The following is an 18,168-nucleotide window of genomic DNA, read 5'->3' on the forward strand; positions in this document are numbered from 1 at the left end:
TGATCATTAATAACTTCAAAATAGGTGAGTCAACAAAATGGTTCTTAACTGCAGATTCTATGGGCCTGTGCCACAGTCAACATAGCTGTATTTCTAAAGACTCTTCCAGTGATTTTGATGCACATGGCTAGTTAAGAACTACCAATATTCAAGTGATTAGAGCATTAGTCACAATCATTTAGAGCTATACTGAGACCCTTTAGAGAACTGACAAGTGACAACTGTGAAAAAATTCCTACATTGTTTGACATGGATTGTGTACATAGATTTCAAATAAGCACTTAAAAAACCTAATATCAAGATTTGTGTTACTTTTTAGTAATATAAAGTTAACAATGTTCACTGAAAAGTCATATAGTCTGATATGAAGCTACATTCTACTTTCAGATTACATCACACAGCATTTATAAGCATGTCTGTTATGACCTAGAGTTGCTGATGCTGAGCCTACAGACAACTTCATGAGGTTTTCAATTTTTTAGTCCAGAAGCATAATCTGACATCTTATCAATTTAATAACAAAGATGAATCTGTATTTTTGACAATTATTTGCCCAATAATAATCTGACTGAGGAACACAGAATCCTCATAGTTTCTTTGACGTTAAAAGAAAAAAACAGAATTATTATTGCTTGTGAGAAATGTCTGGAAGCCTGTAGGAGCAACACATCTTCCTGTACAGAACTGGTTTTTACTAATGTGATACTGGGTCTGAAAGAATACCTCAGAATGCTTAAGGCCAGCTAAGGGAGGATTCTTTTCCTAGATAACTGCAGGGGACATCTTCCAACTTTGAATCTTAATTGTGCAAACAGCTTTATCACCTACCTGCCTGCATAAAGGACTTCTTTAATCCAGCCAATGAATCAAGGTGCCATCCAGAAGTTCAAGAGTGGATTATTGGGCATCTTTCACTCTCAAATTAAGAATTCTGACTGTAGTGTGTGGAAATTTCAGGCTTCTTTTGATCTTAAAGATGCAGTTTATGCTTCTGTAATAGCATGGAAGGATATTAACAGATGGTACCCTATGAAGATACTGAACAAAACTTTGGCCAGTGTTATGTTTATGAAGTACTTGCTGAAGAAGAAGGAATCCGAAGGATGTAATAACAAAAAGTGTTCCTGAATATTTTTAGTATTAATCATCAAATTTTATCAAGTTATATAAAGAAATGAGAAGAACTGATTGGCAGAAAATCTAGGAATAAAAGAGTTATGAATCGATAAACTATTTAAAGTATAATAAACCAGAGATGCCCACAAGGAATGAACAAGGGAAAATGTGAAAAGTAGTAAAGCAGTATATGTATAATGAAGCTAATGTATTTACTGAGCCCAAGTAATTATATTCTTGCAGAAATCATGGATCTGTACATGAAACTAAACCACTGCTGTCAGAGAAAAGTAGCATAAGGAACTGGGCTATATTAAAAACAAACTGAACTAGGAAATTGAAGACTATCTCCTACAACCCTGTACCTCTTGAAACTTTCATTTCAGCTACTCTCTTGCAACTCTATATGAGGATCTAATTGAAGATAACCTTGATGATCACTGTTCTGTAGCCTGATGATGATCCAAAGAAACAGTTACATGACTAATGGTACAGGCTCTATACTGCTTTATTTTTAGGCAATAAGTGAATTTACTTTTTATTAATACAAACTTAAAAAAAAACTGTGTTGCTCAAGCCTAAGCTATAATTAATATACATTTTAATAAGAAAAGTTAAATATTTTTGTTAATCAATTTCTATACAGTCCAGAATAAAAGCTGTTCTGTGCACATTATTTTCATACATCATCTTTAGTGTTGATTAGTATCTTTTAAAGTAATGAAAGTGTAGTTATACCATATGCATTTGTGGACACTGTGTACTTATACTACATTTTAATGCATTTACAATATAGTGATACTGGAATACTTTAATTATACAGGTTATTTCAATTATATATTTTAATGTAATACATATATAATTCCAGTACAATTAATAATCTGTTAGCCCCAGGCTATGCTGGCATGAATGGATCCTTCACTATAAATACACAATTGGTTTATTTTTCTTCCTTAGACAGTGAGAGAACACATGATTCAGTCAGCAAGTCGATGTGCAAGTTGCTAATAAACAAGGGGGCTAATAGGAAACATGGACTCTTTTCTCTATCCTTTTATGAATTTTAAAACATGGTTGATTAAAAATTGCATGGCATATAAACAGGATGTACAGAATGACATGATCATCTAGAATTTTCCTTGGTGATATCATGGCTGACACAAAAATATGGACAAAACTATTTTACTGTCACAAAACTGCCTAGAAGCTACCTGTATTTTTAGCAAAATGCTCATTTTCCTCTCTGCAATTTTATTCATAAATATAAAATCAGTATTTTGACAATCTTAATGAACTCCACTTCAAAACTTCAAAAGTTTTGAAGCATTTCAAGTTTTGCATAAAATCACACATTGCCGGAAGAGTTTATATGCTTTCAACTCTTTTTAAAGTTAAGATTACTTTGACTCAAACTATCAATTAAAAAGGGTAGAGGGGGGCTGGAGATGTGGCTCAGCGGTAGCGCGCTCGCCTGGCATGCGTGCGGCCCGGGTTCGATCCTCAGCACCACATACCAACAAAGATGTTGTGTCCGCCGAGAACTAAAAAATAAATATTAAAAATTCTCTCTCTCTCTCTCTCTCTCTCTCTCTCCTCTCTCACTCTCTCTTTAAAAAAAAAAAAAAAGGGTAGAGGATATATTCTTCACTGCAAAATATAAGCCAGTGACTGGAGGTAAAATATATGACTTTTATGAGCCCATATTTTCAGCTGTTTACTAGTTTTTCCAGGTTTTTTTCAAGGAAAAAAATATGGCAAATGTTGGCTTTTGCAGTATATAGTGCTTACTTTTCTAACAATTATGAAGCTAATAATTCTACAGTTGTTAAAGCCCATGTTCATGGAGGCTTCTGATAAACATAAGAATAAAATTTACACATGTAAAGTTAGTCACAAATTTAATATTTTCATATTTACCTGAATTGTGGTATTTTTTCCCAACATATTCAAATGCAAAGAGTAGCTGGAGGTCTGTTGGCTGGGAATAATGAGCTATTGCAAGGCATACCTAGGAAAAATTCTACATTTAGAATTTGATTTTAACACACTTAGTTAAATGAAATGTACAATAAGGCCTTGGTCACTGGGAGCATCATCCTGGGGCAATGACTACAGTACTATTTACATGCTTTCTGTTGACCTAGAATGTGAAGGGGCTCCTGAAGGCCAGATATCTGGCCATTCATTGTTGTGCTCCCAAGACATTGTTTAATCTTTAGTTGGACCATGATAAGTATTCAGTATGTATATGCTAAGTTGAAATTTAACTGTAAAATAATTTTATTCTAATAAATGAAACTTGAATGCAAAAGAAGCATTTTCCAAAAAGTAATGACAACATATTCACTTAAAAAAAAAAAGTTTCAATCTTGGTGGACCTTTAGGCTTAATATAAGGCATGAAATTTTAATGTTTACACCTCATGTATCGAAACAAGATTTAAATTTAATAAAGAAGCCACAATCAAAAAATAGTTAAAACCAACAAGAAACTCAAAAAAAAAAAAAAAGGTGGCACAGAGAAATATATATATTTAAAAAAAAAAACAAGTTTACATAAAATGGTTTGAGACTGTGCTCTTGGAGAAAATGTCAGTTTTCTAGTTAAACAGATCAGGGACTAAACTTAAGTTCTAGTTCTAATCAAGTCCTTGCTGCACAATCCATGTGCAGTCAATTCCTGTCTCCCAGCTTGTTTGCTCATCTGTGAAATGAAGATAATATGTAGGCTGTTGCAAGTATTAACAATCTTAATGCATGCTTGGCCTTCAGAGGAACTATGAATGTGGAAATATGGCTGTTATTCTCAACTGCAACTGATTAGAATGAAGAACAATTGTCTGTATGTATAAAACCTACTAGATTGTGGGAGAAGTGTCTTCAAATGAACAAAGAAGGAAGAAGAAATTAAGACACATGCAAAGCAAGAAATGCAGAAGACCTTATTTAAAAAGATTAAGTAAGAAGGTAAAGCACTAATCAAGAAAGATATACTTTCAACAGTGAGCAAGCAAGAAAATTTGAGTTGTTAGTTCATGTCAAATCAGTGGTGTCTGGAGTAAAGGAAGGCAAATTCCATTAACCTGTAAGTATGTGTCAGCCTGTTGTTTAAACTACATTTTTAAATCTTATAAAGAATGAGCATATCCTATCTTACTAAATTGAAATATACAACCAAAGTGTCAGAATTTATCATGAGTTTTGACCAAAAAGAAAAAAGGCAACTTCCTTAAACTGACTTATTTCACATTTCAGTGCTTATTTAGAGAGCCTTCTGTGAGAATCCCACTTAACAAAATTTAGGAGATGGGTATATATATTCTCATTCTTAATCTGTTCAATAGTCTTCCTTTAAGTACTTCTAAGAGCAAAACTACTAAAATCTGTACCTTGATAAAGTCCTCATTACTTCCTATTCCTCTGGCCAGATACATAGTTTATAAGCTTTGTTGCATTTTTCACTAGAAATTTTCATGTTTGTCCCTTTTGCTACACTGCCATAGCCACATCGTTAAACCATACTCACTTTATGGCTTTCCTACATTCTAGAAATCCCCAAGACTTAAGAATTCTCTTCTATAGATATAATTTTGGCTAATAATTGTTATCTGCTGATTCCCAGGTACTTGCATAATAAATTAAATCTCCTAATTCTTGTTCCATCACAAAACTGGCTCTCCTCACCAAATAGCTCTTAACTTCCCAAAATTCCCTCAGTAGTCTGTGGTCAGAGAAAATGTTTTGTACACATTCTGTCTGACTTGGCTCCAGGCATCTCCTGTCATGCTCATTGCTTGGAAAATCCTTCTCCCCCTCTCAACCAACCATGCTTTCTTGGAAATTGTCATGTCTGTTCAACACTACTTTCTTCCCAAGCCTTGCTAGACTGAGCCAATGTCAGAGTATTAATTCCAGAAACCCCTGCTGTCTCCAAGCAATGACAGTTCCAATATAAAGTACCTCTTTAGTGCTTATATAGCTGTTCATTCAAGGTATACATATAATTTTCATGAGTATGGATAAAAAGTAGCATGTAGCTGGTTCTTGATCATATTTTTATCATTAAGTTCAATTCCTTCAGGGTAGATGCTACATTTCACATTCATTCAACAAATATTTATTGAGCATCTACCATATTCTAAGCCCTAGGGATGCAGTGAACAAAACAGATACAATCTACATCATCATTAAACTAACAGAAGACAGACACTAAACAAGATCAACAAGAACACAAAAATGGAAAGTTAGATAATTATAAATGCTAAAGAAGCAGGGAAGAGAACTATGAAGTTTTATAGTGAAGAGAAGAGGGAAGCATGTTAAAAATTTAGAGAAGACCAAGAAGACCTCTCTACACAAACTCAGTAAAGATCTGAAGACTTCCACATTTTGTAGCATCACTTCAGTAGCTTTCTGAAGGTGTACTGCATCAAATAGTGGCAAAAATACTAGTCGACAAAATTAGTCACTAACATTAATGCATATGCTCCTGACCACTAATACTAGCATATTTCCATCTCTCAGACAATTAAAAAGCAGTCACATGCCCTGTTTATGCAAAAGAGATTCACAGATCATTGATAATGCAACATGTCTTTTTGTGGCTATGAGGCAAAAAAGAAAAAAAGCCTATCTGCAAAACAAACCCCAAACAGTCTATTTCTCTCCTTAAAAATAATAGTATAACATTAAATTAGGAAAAAAATGAGTATGTCCAATAGTATATACATTTAAAGAAGACTATAAAAATTATTGTGAAACTGAAACTCAAGTTTAATGACTTCCACAGTGGTTCATTTTCTTGTACTATGGGCTGAGGGTAATTAAATCTGTTGTTCATTAGTGTAATTACAAGTGAGCATAACTTATTTTCACATAACCTAAGTAAAAGGCATCCTAGGTACATACAAGGCACATACAAACTTGTGTGTCTAGATGACATTCACACTGTTACTGTGGAACACTCTGAGAAAGAAAGCCAGATATTCTTTCTTTTGTACTTTTACATAATACTATTTTAAAAGTCTATGTCTAAATTCCTAGCTTCCATTTCTTCAGTTCCTGAAAGACTTTTTAAAAGTAGGTCTCATTTCCACACAAAATTATTCTTATTTTGCAAGTATTCCCTAGGCAATTAAAAATTTTAGAGAAACTCCGGCACTACAGCTGATAATTTCTCTAAGACCAGCTGGGAGCACAGCACTGAGAAGCTCAAATCCAGGAGACACTTAAATTTCTAGTTCCACCACATTTATTACCAAAACTGGTTTCCTGTATTTCTGTGGTCTGAAAGCCAACAATGAGTATCTGATTCCTTGGCAAAAATGATAGTCCAGGAAAAGGCCAACCTGTTATTTAATTAGATTAACTGAATCCACTTCTAGAAAGCATGCCTGAACAAGTGGCACACAATTAACTAAATTAAGAATAAATCAGAGACAAAAGGCATATCTTTAGCTTAACATCCATCCATCTATATTTTTAAAATGATAAATTGTTTAAAATAATCCTTTTTCCTCCTTGTTTTAAGTAAAGAATTCTTCAAAAGGAAATGGGTAGCTCAAAGTTGCTACGAGATTAGATGTCCAATTTCCTATCATCACATTTCTTCTTCCTTCATATAAACCTTTCCCAAATATCATTATTTTTCCATAACAGCCCAAGGACAATGAGGATGAATGATAATGGATGCAGCTGCACAAAGTGATCTAATTTAGTCATAACACATTGCAAGAAAACCAACTAGACAGGTTTTAGAGCAACATTTAATAAAATATGAATCAATTTAGTATTCTGAGACTTCATATTCCAAACAAGAATTTAAATGCTTTTGATATTTCAAAACAAATTGATAGTTCACCCAGAGAACTCCAAGCATACATTTGATAATTTTTAAACAAATTATAAAACAATTTTCCAGAGAAAATTTAGCATTCAAAAGCTTCCAAAGGTAAAAATGAGCCATAACTTCTGAATTACTAATTTTAGATAAAAAAATTTTAATTGAAATAAGAGTATGCCAGAATTTTTTTTTTTTAACTCACAAAGCCATTAAGCTTTGGTAACTACACATGATTTGAACTCTGTGTTTGAAAACGTAAGAATCAGAGAAAAAATTCCCTACATACATTTTTACTTTCCCTCATGACTGTATAAAATACAAAGAGTAATTCCTTCAGGCCTGAGGTAACATGCTTTTTATATTTTAAGACAACAGGTTGGGGCTGGGGATGTGGCTCAAGCGGTAGCGCTCGCCTGGCATGCGTGCGGCCCGGGTTCAATCCTCGGCACCACATACAAACGAAGATGTTGTGTCCCCCGAAAACTAAAAAATATTAAAAAATTCTATCTTTCTCTCTCTCTCTCTCTCTCTCTCTCTCTCTCTCTCTCACACACACACACACACACACACACACACACACACACACACACTCTCTTAAAAAAAAAAAGACAACAGGAAAAGGATTTTTGTCAGAAACTTGTTCTTGGGAAAGGGAACTAGCTTGTCCTATGTGGGTGTAAATGAAGACTTCATCATTCACCAGCTGTACAACAATCAAGGGAGATCCTGAATTTACAGAGAGAGCACTTAACTATGTTTTGTTCACTTGGCAACTAATCATTTGTGGGAGGACATCTTTTGTGCTACCACTTTGCACTGTTATTTAATATTCATTTGTTTCTGCTTTTCTTTCTCAATTAGACTGAAACCCTTCAGGGAAAGAAACTGCATCTTACACCTTTCTTTCTAACTTGCAAAGTTTAGGACACTGCTTCACGTGTCAAAAAGACCTAAGTCTCAAGACCTAAATCAAATAATTATGATTTCCATTTACTAAAATACTGTCCTCTAAAATATATGATAGGAGTGGGAGAGTTTTAACTGGTAGGAGTATTGGCCCAAATACATCAATTTTTCATTTTAAAAATTTTATCCTAACTTGATCTCACAAGTTCTGTGTGGTCCCTATTCTTAAGATTCTCTATATTTTTTTTTCTTTGTGGGTATGGGGGGTGTTGGTACTAGGATTTGAACTCAGGGGTGTTTAACCATGGAGTCACATCCCTAGCCCTTTTGATTTTGAGACAAGATCTCACTAAGTTACCTAGGGCCTCACTAAATTGCTGAGGCTGGCTTTGATCTTGTGATCCTCCTGCCTCAGCCTCTTGAGTCACTGGGATTACAGCTGTGGGCCACTATGCCTGGCGAGATAGTATATATCTTAAAGTTAACATTTTCATAAAAGGGTTCCTGCTGCTTTAGTCAATGAAATATAAATATAAATTTAAGTCTGAGAAAGTAACTTGGCTAAACCTTTTATGTATAGTGTACTATCTAATCAATTCTAAAGCTTTTCTATATAAGAATAGGCATCTCAAATTGGAAATGCCACAATCACATATAACAGAATCAAATGGCTGAATGTGACCTTAAAAGTTATCAAGCAAAATTTTCAAAAATACAGCATTCTGAGAAACAGCTATAGAGATTTGGTTTGAAAACTTTTAGCCACAGGCTTGCTATCACTCTGCTGGACAGCCCCAGTGATCATGCATTTTCACATATTCACCTCATGTTTGCCTTCCTGTGAAGAAACTGTTGGTTCTAATTCTAAAAACAGATCAACCACCTCATAACCATTGTATATGAAGATACCTGCCTCAAGATCTTTTTGACAGCCTCATTTGATATCAACAGAAACTTAAGCAGTGAGTCTACTGACCATGAAAAACTAATGTGCTCTTGCTGGCCCAAAGACTGCTTCTACTCTAAGAGAAGGCAGAGTCCTAGTCCATTAAGACATTGTTGTTCTAGTCTGGTTCATGGGAGCACACTTTCCTCTGGAAATTCTGTTACTATTTTCTGCATTTGCTACATCAGACTGGAACAGAGAGGCATTAGTTCTGTCATCCTCATTCCTTTGGAAAACAAAAACATGGAATCAAGAAGTGAAGACTTTTGCTCTTGAATTTTACTCCACAAGTAGGTAATAAACATTCCTTGGAAGGCAGGGAAGAAAAAAGCCAATTAAAAAATTCATAATTTTGAGTTGTCCTTGTCAAGTATTACTCAAATTAATCCATTAATATTTTCTTTAAACCACTAATAATTATTAGCCCTCTTCTATAACTAAACATTACTATTCCTTATGTAACCTAAATCTAGCTTCCAGTTTGTTGGTAAGGTTCTGTGGTGCTATATTAAAAGTCTTACCAAACCTCAATTACAGTATATTCTCCAACTTTTCAACCTTATTAACAAAAAAAAAAAAAAAAAAAAAAAGAAGAAGAAGAAGAAGAAGAAAGAAAGAAACTAGCTAGCAATGGTTATAATGGAAAAGACAGGCTAATTTCCATGACAATCTTTAATATTTTAGGAACTGATAAAAAAGTATATAGAGTACTTTAGAGTAGACATAAACTAATACACGGAAGTAGTTCTATTAATATTCTTGGCTTTGACTTTACTTAAGGAGGTATTCAATAACTTCCCCTAAAAACAATCTGAACAATTGAAAATGAAAACTTCTACACAGAACTGAAATTGGTAAATGTAGCACAGAATCCAAAGTTCATAAAACTTAACAGTATTACCTTTTTGGCACTTTCAGGACCTGATTCATCAAAGCGAAATCTGACAATTCTGAAATCTTTACAATAAATAATTAACTCCGTTGGATTAAATTTCAATTTCTGGTTGGGGCCTAGGACTTTCTGCTTCCTCTTATGGTCATTTACTAAAAAAGAGGAAAAAAGAAAATGTAATGTTATTACTTACACTTTCATACACTTCAGTAAAATTCTTAGGGAAAATCATTTCAAGGTCCCCCATCACCTGAGAACTAGTTCTCCAAAATCTTCATATTTGTCTATAATCTAGAATTTTTGTGGGGGGAGAGGACAGTTTTAACTCTGCTTTTTGAAGATAAAAGATTCTTTGCACAAAACCACCATCATCTAGATACATTTAGTGGTTAAAATTTTTATTAAAAAGAGGATAAAATTTAGAAACTAAAAAAAGCTATATCTCCATTTTAAAATAGTTCTATATCCCCATATTAAAATAATTTCTTGACTTCCTTCTCTTTTTTCTACTTCCAGGAACTCAAAGAGAGAGAGAAAGAGAAAAAAAAAAAAAAAGAAGGTAAAACTAAACCTAAACCTACAGAAATAAAATTTCAACTCAAGTATTTCAAGGAATACACCAGAATGGAATCAACTTTTAGAGACCAATTACATTTTTTTTTAAATGTAGGGTCTTGCTATACTCTTAGGCTGTCCCCTGCAACTCCTAGACATCCCATAAGCTCTGCGCCATCACACTCAGCTTCAATTTTGAGAGGGAATACATGCAGAATACTACATACCTGTGACAATTTGTTCAATACATGTTAAAGGGACATCATGTTCTCCAAGAAGAAGGTTTCTGTAATAGAATTTCTGAAATAAAAAATCATCTTTACATTAATTCTTTCCTTAATCTCACAGCAGTAATATAAACATTACTTTTAAACGTGATGGGAAAGTGTGACTACTACCTCTAAAACACACAAAAAACTTCTGCAAACATAGCCAGGACCATTCTAAGTATACAGTATTTTAGGACACACTTTGGTAGCACAGAGAAAGAAATATATGTTGTATTCATGTTCTCTCCATCTTTCTCCCACACTTTAACAATGGAAATGAAGTTGAAAAGTACACCATAATACCACGTTAATATCCAAGAAATGTAATATGATCAATTACTTCACAGGCAAACATCTGCATGTCTGGTGCTAGATAAACTATTCACAAAGTAAGGAAGATGAAGGACTGCTATGTCACTAGATTTTAATGGGTAAAATACTTGATTTTCACAGTGAATATTTTAGAGGAAAAGTAACAATTTTTTAGAATAGAAAGTATACTAGAAATAAAAATCTTTAAAAAAAGGCTTTTGGGGCTGGGGATGTGGCTCAAGCGGTAGCGCGCTCGCCTGGCATGCGTGCGGCCCGGGTTCGATCCTCAGCACCACATACCAACAAAGATGTTGTGTCCGCCGAGAACTAAAAAATAAATATAAAAAAAAAAAAATCTTTAAAAAAAAAAAAAAAAAAAGGCTTTTGGCAAACTAGAGCTCACTGTTTTTACCTGCTAACAATTTGTTTCCATTTCAAACTAAAGACATAGCTGACACAATTAACCTACTGTTGGTATAGCATTGGTTTATTTTTCCTATTATTGTTACTAGATTTGAGCTATTCAAGGTATATGCTTCTCACTGACAGTGAAGTCTAGGGCCAGAGATCATTTAATGAAGCTAAAAACAAAGGGGAAAACCCAAGTGCACATCAAAATAAGCTAGTATCCATATCTACTAGATATTTCTAAAGACCTCAAACATAGTCTAAATACAGACATATATTAACAAACACACAAATATACAGGAAATATTATGATAAATTAATGAATGGCTATATGAAATTTACTCACAGACCATTCAAAACAAGTTCATAGTTAATAAGAAAGGGTTTCATTATAGAACAATCATTGCTATAAGATCTTAGAGGCAAAAATGTGCAACACTTTTTTGCAAAGCAAAATACAACTGAGCTAAGAGAAAAGTCTAGGACTTTTAATTTAATCAAATAAATGCTTGACTTTAAAAAAATTAAAATTATGTAGAATTATTACTTTGCAGTAAGAATATAAAATGGCAAAAGGGTTATTAAAGAATCATTTTATCAACTTTTTTTTGCACTCTTACTGTATACTAGAAACTAGAATTTGACATTTTTGGGAAAGGATTATTTGTTTAAAAAATATGAAATCAGTAAAATGCTCAGCATTTACAAGATTATTTACTAAATAAATGAGTTTTTCTCTTCATGACTAGTTTAAAAGAATATCTTTACTGTCATAAATAATTTAAAAGATTTAGAAGGGAGGAAATAACTCCCTTATTGAAAAGTATATATAACCAATGATCACAGAGGATAAACAAAACAAGGTTAACTTAAAATCATCTAATTCTATTCCTCAAGCAAATCCCAAAAGTCTGCTTACCTTTTTTTGAATTTTAATAGAATATATTCCCAACATTGTGATAATCATTTATCAATAAATTTACTATATTTTTTTATACCTGTGATTTATATAACAAATATGTTCTGCTTAGAGGTGAATCCTTAACACAGTGAAATAGTATACAAATAAAACACACCTGTAATGGCATTGGGTCATCCGTAATAAAGGAGATTTTGAAGTTACTGCACACCAGCTTTCCCCACAAATCATACTGACTTGTGTCTGTTGCAATGCATTTTCTCACAAAATTTACTTCATTTACAACAATTTCTCCTTAAAAATAACAACAAAAAAATAATTGGACTGAGTTACGATTGAAACCATAAAATGTCAACAATCATTGGATCACCTAGAAGGAAAATTTCTTGATTTAATGATGACAGGAAGAAGAACATTTACAAATTGCTTACTAGGTGCTAAACACTGTGCTTTTGTATCTTCACAACAGAAACAGTAACAAGGCATCACTCTCCATTTGTAAGGTACAGAAACTGAGGCAAAAAGAGTTTTGGGGTCTGAACTGATTGAACTAGAAAGGCTATCCTACATCTGCACTCCTTACTTCTGCTATATTACCTCTCATTATTTCAAAGGAGAAGAAATAAGCTAAACCCTCTCCTTTGGAGTATTACTTGATAAAATATTTGTGTTTTATTAACATGTGACTTGATTTATTAAGTCATATTTTTTATCCCTTTTAGGTTTTTTTTCTTTTCCAGTATTGGGGATTAGAACCCAAGAGTGCTGTACCACTGAACTACATCTCTAGCCCTTTATATTTTTAATTTTGAGACAAGTTCTCACTAAGTTGCCCAGGATGGCTCCAAACTTGTGATCCTCCTGCCTCAGCTTCCCAAAATGCAGGGAATAGAGTCATGTGCCACTGGGCCTGGCTTTTGATCCCTTTTATAAAGAATGAGGAATAGCATTCAGCTTTATTTGTTTAAAAATCTATAAAGTCAAATTTATAATTTATTTTCCTTAATCAAATTATAACTTAGTAGGTGATAAAATTTTAAAATACAGCTTAAATTAAAAGGAAAGATTAAAGAGATAAATAGAAGAAACCAAAAGTTAAAATTTGCTCTTAAAAAGAATAATTTTCTATAATTTATTTAAAGCTTAATTATCATTAAATCTTAATTTTAAGATATAAAATTTAATTAGATCAAACAACATTTCTAAGCCATCAGTCTTCATGGTCAACAATAGAAAAGTTAGGGTGCTGATCTACTTTGCCTATTTCTATCATTATAAAAACCCTTAATAGTGATAGACAAGGACCTGTTACTGACAATCCCTACCTACCAATTCATGAATAATGAAAAAAATCTCAAAACGACCTTCTAACAAAAATGTTACAATAAATTTGAGTTAGAAAATAATTTTATTCAAAGTTCTTAAAAATTCACAAGGCTAGTTTTAAGCACAGCTTCCTGACACTTACTTGAAAATTTAATTCCAACATGCTCATGTCAAATTTCTGGCTCAAACCACTTACGTAAATTTCCATTCTGAACACAAGCCTCCTTCAAGTGGTTGAAGGCCTTGTGTGCCTGGCCAGCCTCAGCTGTCTTCCTCACCCTCACTGCTCTAACCACAGCAGCTATCTATGAAGCCCTCATAAGTACCACAGGACTTCCATCTGCGGGGTCTTTAAACATGATTCCATTTTTGGAAGATTCTTTCTTTTAGCTTAATCACTATCTCAGAAATGCCTTAAAAATATGCCTGCCTAGATTAAATGCTTCCTATCATAGCATCATAAACTTGTAATATTCATCAGAGTTATAATTGTATATACATATATACTTAAACTAATACCTACCTCAAACTCAGTGTTATATGCCCCATGACAATATATTTTTTAAAAAAAGGACTAATTTTTATTCAATGCTGAAACTTTAGTACACAGAACAATATCTATCACATAGTAAGTGCCTTTTAAGCAAGTGCTGAATAAATGAATAAAATCACTTTAGTACCCTGGTTCACCACACAACCACCACCAGTTGGACAGAAGCTGTTCTAAACAGAACAAAAACCAGTAATTCAATATGGTTGAGTAGCCAAGCAGGGAGGAAGATAAGCACTGTTTTAAGTAAACTTATATGAAGATAGAGGGGGAAAAAAAATCACAGAACTGCCACTGCTTGCCTACACATGCATAGAAAGCAATAAAAATCTAGCAAAGGGAGTTTCTCAGAATTTTTCTTAATTCAACAGCTTGTAAGGTAAGGAAGGCAGATGTTTTCTCTAATACACAGATAAGGGACCTGGGCCCAAAGAGGTTAAATCACTTTCCTAAGATCTTAAAAACAGTAAGAACTAAACTTGAAACTTAGTGTTCTGACTCCAAATCCAACATAGTTGTCCCGTGGTGTCTATGGAGGATTGATTCTAGTACCCTGCAGACACCCAAATCTATAGATGTTCAAGTCCTTATATAAAATGGTTAGTATTTGCAAATAACTTATACACATCCTTTATATAATCTCTAGCTTAGAATACTTAATATAACATAAAGGCTATGTAAATACAGTATTGTATACTTATACAGTATTGTATAGGGAACAATGACAAAAAGTCTGTACATGTTCAGTACAGGGGCAATTTTCAGAATATTGTTGATTGGTAGTTGGTTGGATCTACAAATTGTAACCCACAGATTTAGAGGGTTATTTGTACTTGTTTCCCTACACTTGCATAAAATTAAATGTGCTGTAATGAGATAGAAAAAGTACCAAAACTGAATTAAAGATTCAAGATAGCCAGGCATGATGCGAATACCTATAATCCCAGCTGCTCAGGAGGCTGAGGCAAGAGGATCACTTGCAGCTTTGAAGCCAGTCTCAGCAAATTAGCAAAGTTATAAGCAACTTAGACTCTGTCTCAAAATAAAAAGTTTAAAAACGGGCTGAGGATGTGGCCCAGTGGTTAAGCACCCTGGGTTTCAATCCCTATTGTTAAAAACAAAAACAAACAAACAAACAACAACAACAACAACAACAACAACAAAAAACACCAAGGTACTGATCTTAAATGAATTCTAACCAAAAAAAAAGAGGGGCTGGGGTTGGGGCTCTCAGCAGTAGAGCGCTCACTTAGCATATGTGAGGTGCTGGGTTCAAGCCTCAGTACTACATAAAAGTAAATAAATAAAATAAAGGTATAGTGTCCAACTCAACTAAAAAAAAATTTTTAAAAAGACATGAAACTCATTAATTCAAATACATAAAATTCAAATCTTCTAGTTTCTTGAATATAAAGCTTATCAACTCCCTTATCAAAATCTGGATTATTGAATATTCAACCCTTTCCCTCCAATTTTAGCTACCATTTATAAGAGGCCCTCAACTTAAACAACTAAACTAATTATTCCCAGTTCAGACATAGGACATATTCCTTTAACAATGACTTCTCAATACAAAACTAGACTTAACAAAGTATGACCTATATTGCCTTATACTGTGTCACCTTTCTTACCTAGTCAACTAATCCAGAAAAAGACTTGCAAAATATTGTTTCAAAAATTTATTCAGTTATTTCATTTATGATTCATACCTATTTTTCGCATATACATACCATAGGATTTCAGGCTCCTGAGATGGGGAGCAAAGGAAATAATGGGAATAAAGGGATGGTGTGCTCTCAGGACAGAACATGGTAGCCACACTAGCATCATCTGCCAATTTCATTTAAGAGGCACACATCTGGACAGACATTCTTCTCTAGAAACCTGACTCTTTTACCAGTGCACAAGTGAAATGTCAGCCTTGTGAAGGTGGTGAGGATGAGTCCAAGAAAAGGAGAATGAATTTAATAGGTCCTGGGGATGGTAAATCATGCTCCATGGGATAAAAACAAACCACTGTTTCCATAAATTAAATTATTACTGATACAGCTACCCTCATTTACCATGTGCCACTTTACAGAAAAGATTTTCTGCAGAGATGGACATTTAAGTGAGAATTCTTATAATTATGTGAAATAATGCTATTAGGCACTTCCTGTCTAAGGGCAAGTTCTCTCCACCTGCAACACTTAGAAAGCTTTCAAGTTCAACTTAGAACCAGGATGAGAACAGAAAAATCTTCTCTTAGGAATGTGTCCACCAGAGGCAGTTCAAAAGACTCCATTCTTACCAATGAGTTGTGGTACTCAGCAGAATGTGTTTTCTGCTCACACAAGCTATCTGCTCATAATGTTAAAAAATAGAGGAATAAGAGCTGTCATAAGCTACTACCCTGTACTATAATACTGTGGGCCAGAAAACTAGCAAGGAAAGACAGGATACAAAAGGGCCTCTTCTTAGGCAGGATGTGTGAAGAATACTGACATTATTCTTATTCACATTTTAAATTAGTGGCTATAATGGTTTCGATATGAGGTGTCTCCCAAAATCTCATATGTGAGACAGTGCAAGAAAGTTTAGAAGTGAAATGATTAGGTTATGACTGCCTTAACCCAATCATTGAATTAATTCCCTTTCAGGAATTAGCCGAGTGGTAATTGAAGGCAGGTATGGCTGGAAGAGGTAGATCAGGGGGCATGCCTTTGGGTTATATATTTGTATCTAGTGAGTGGAGTTTGTGTCTCTGCTTCCTGTTATCCAGCTCCACCACACATTTCTACCATGATGTTCTGCCCAATCTCAGGACCTGAGGAATGGAGTCAGCTCTCTATGGACTGATATCTCTGAAACTGTTAGCTCCCAAATAAAATTTTCCTCCTCTAATTGTTCTTGTGAGGTCTTTTTGTCATGGCAGTGAAAATGATGACCAAAATGGTGACCTTGAAAAGGAAATTCATTACAAAAGCTTTAAAACTCCAGGAGGAGTTTTCATGGAGGCTGTACTCCTTCACTTTTTCTGTGGTAACGGGGGACATGCTAGGGGTGGGTTGCACTCTGCTCATTTCTTGAGCTTCCTGCTCAGTGCCATTAGCAAAGTGGGACTGTTCATACCATCAGGCACTTCCCAGCATGTCACTATGGGAACTCACAGGGAGACCTCATGGAAGATAAAGTAAGCAGGAAATTAGCTTCAGTGTGGAGTAATCAAAAAGCATCATAAAACATTTTCTAGATTAGAAGACGAACCAAGAGTTTCTACCATGGTTGGGAAGGAATAAAAAAAAAATATCAAAGTTTATTTTTTCAAGACCCTTCCATATGTAAAGAAATGTAAAAAAGAAAATACAAAGGTAACATCTCCAATGGTTTAGCTGGGAAAGTTTTTAACTCCCTGAGGTCCAAAAAAATCATGTCATATTATCTTTTATAACACTTTACACAATTAGGAGGTCAATCTATATGTCGCAAATAGAAATAAATTTTTCATAAATTTTAGTTTGGAAAATAGTTAAAGACAAAGTATCATTGTCCATAATGTCTAATTAACCTGTGGAATGCATATAGGCCAAAAGCATAATTCAACCCATGGATTTAAACAGGATGAACAACTATTCTACTCAAAAATGCAGAAAGGGATGGCTGGGGATATAGCTCAGTTGGTAGAATGCTTGCCTTGCATGCACAAGGCCATGAGTTCAATCCCCAGTACCACATACACACACACACACACACACACACACACACACCAAAAAAAAAAAAAAGCAGAAAGGTACAAAATATTAAAATTAAAAAAGGAAAGTAAAAATCTCCTCCTTAAAAAAAAGAAAAAAAGCATTACATAAAACATCCACATAAGAGTCCTTTTGCTTCTAAGGTATTCACAATTCAACTTCAGAAATAAGATTTATGGTAAGGCAGAAATCAAGAACAGTATATAAATGGTCCAGAGAGTGAAAATGTAAAAGATAAACAAGAATCTATACAACAATGGCTATTTTCATTTTCCAGATGGCCCATGCTCTTCTGATCTGACTACAAAAGGCTCTGACAATCAGCGTATTCATTATCAATCTAATAGTTCATCTCAATAATGAAAGTGCTGTTAGCATTGTAGATGGGAAGGAGAAA

General features: G+C 34.0%; 1 protein-coding gene across 2 annotated transcripts in view; it reads right to left on the minus strand.

Annotated features, from left to right (window-relative positions):
* Positions 1–18,168, minus strand: part of Mtmr10 (myotubularin related protein 10) — a 53,100-nt gene that overhangs the window by 28,928 nt on the left and 6,004 nt on the right. Inside the window, exons 3-6 of one of the 2 annotated variants that reach the window (XM_077800223.1) lie at positions 12,322–12,458; positions 10,484–10,556; positions 9,711–9,853; positions 3,034–3,124 (exon numbers count right to left, since the gene is read on the minus strand). In XM_077800223.1, coding sequence (XP_077656349.1) covers positions 3,034–3,124; positions 9,711–9,853; positions 10,484–10,556; positions 12,322–12,458 — 444 coding nt within the window. Of the gene's footprint in view, positions 1–828; positions 989–3,033; positions 3,125–9,710; positions 9,854–10,483; positions 10,557–12,321; positions 12,459–18,168 lie in introns of those variants that run through there. The other variant, XM_077800224.1, reaches the window with a different exon arrangement.

This window comes from Urocitellus parryii, chromosome 6 (assembly GCF_045843805.1).
Source record: "Urocitellus parryii isolate mUroPar1 chromosome 6, mUroPar1.hap1, whole genome shotgun sequence".
In the NCBI taxonomy this organism is placed as follows: Eukaryota; Metazoa; Chordata; class Mammalia; order Rodentia; family Sciuridae; genus Urocitellus; species Urocitellus parryii.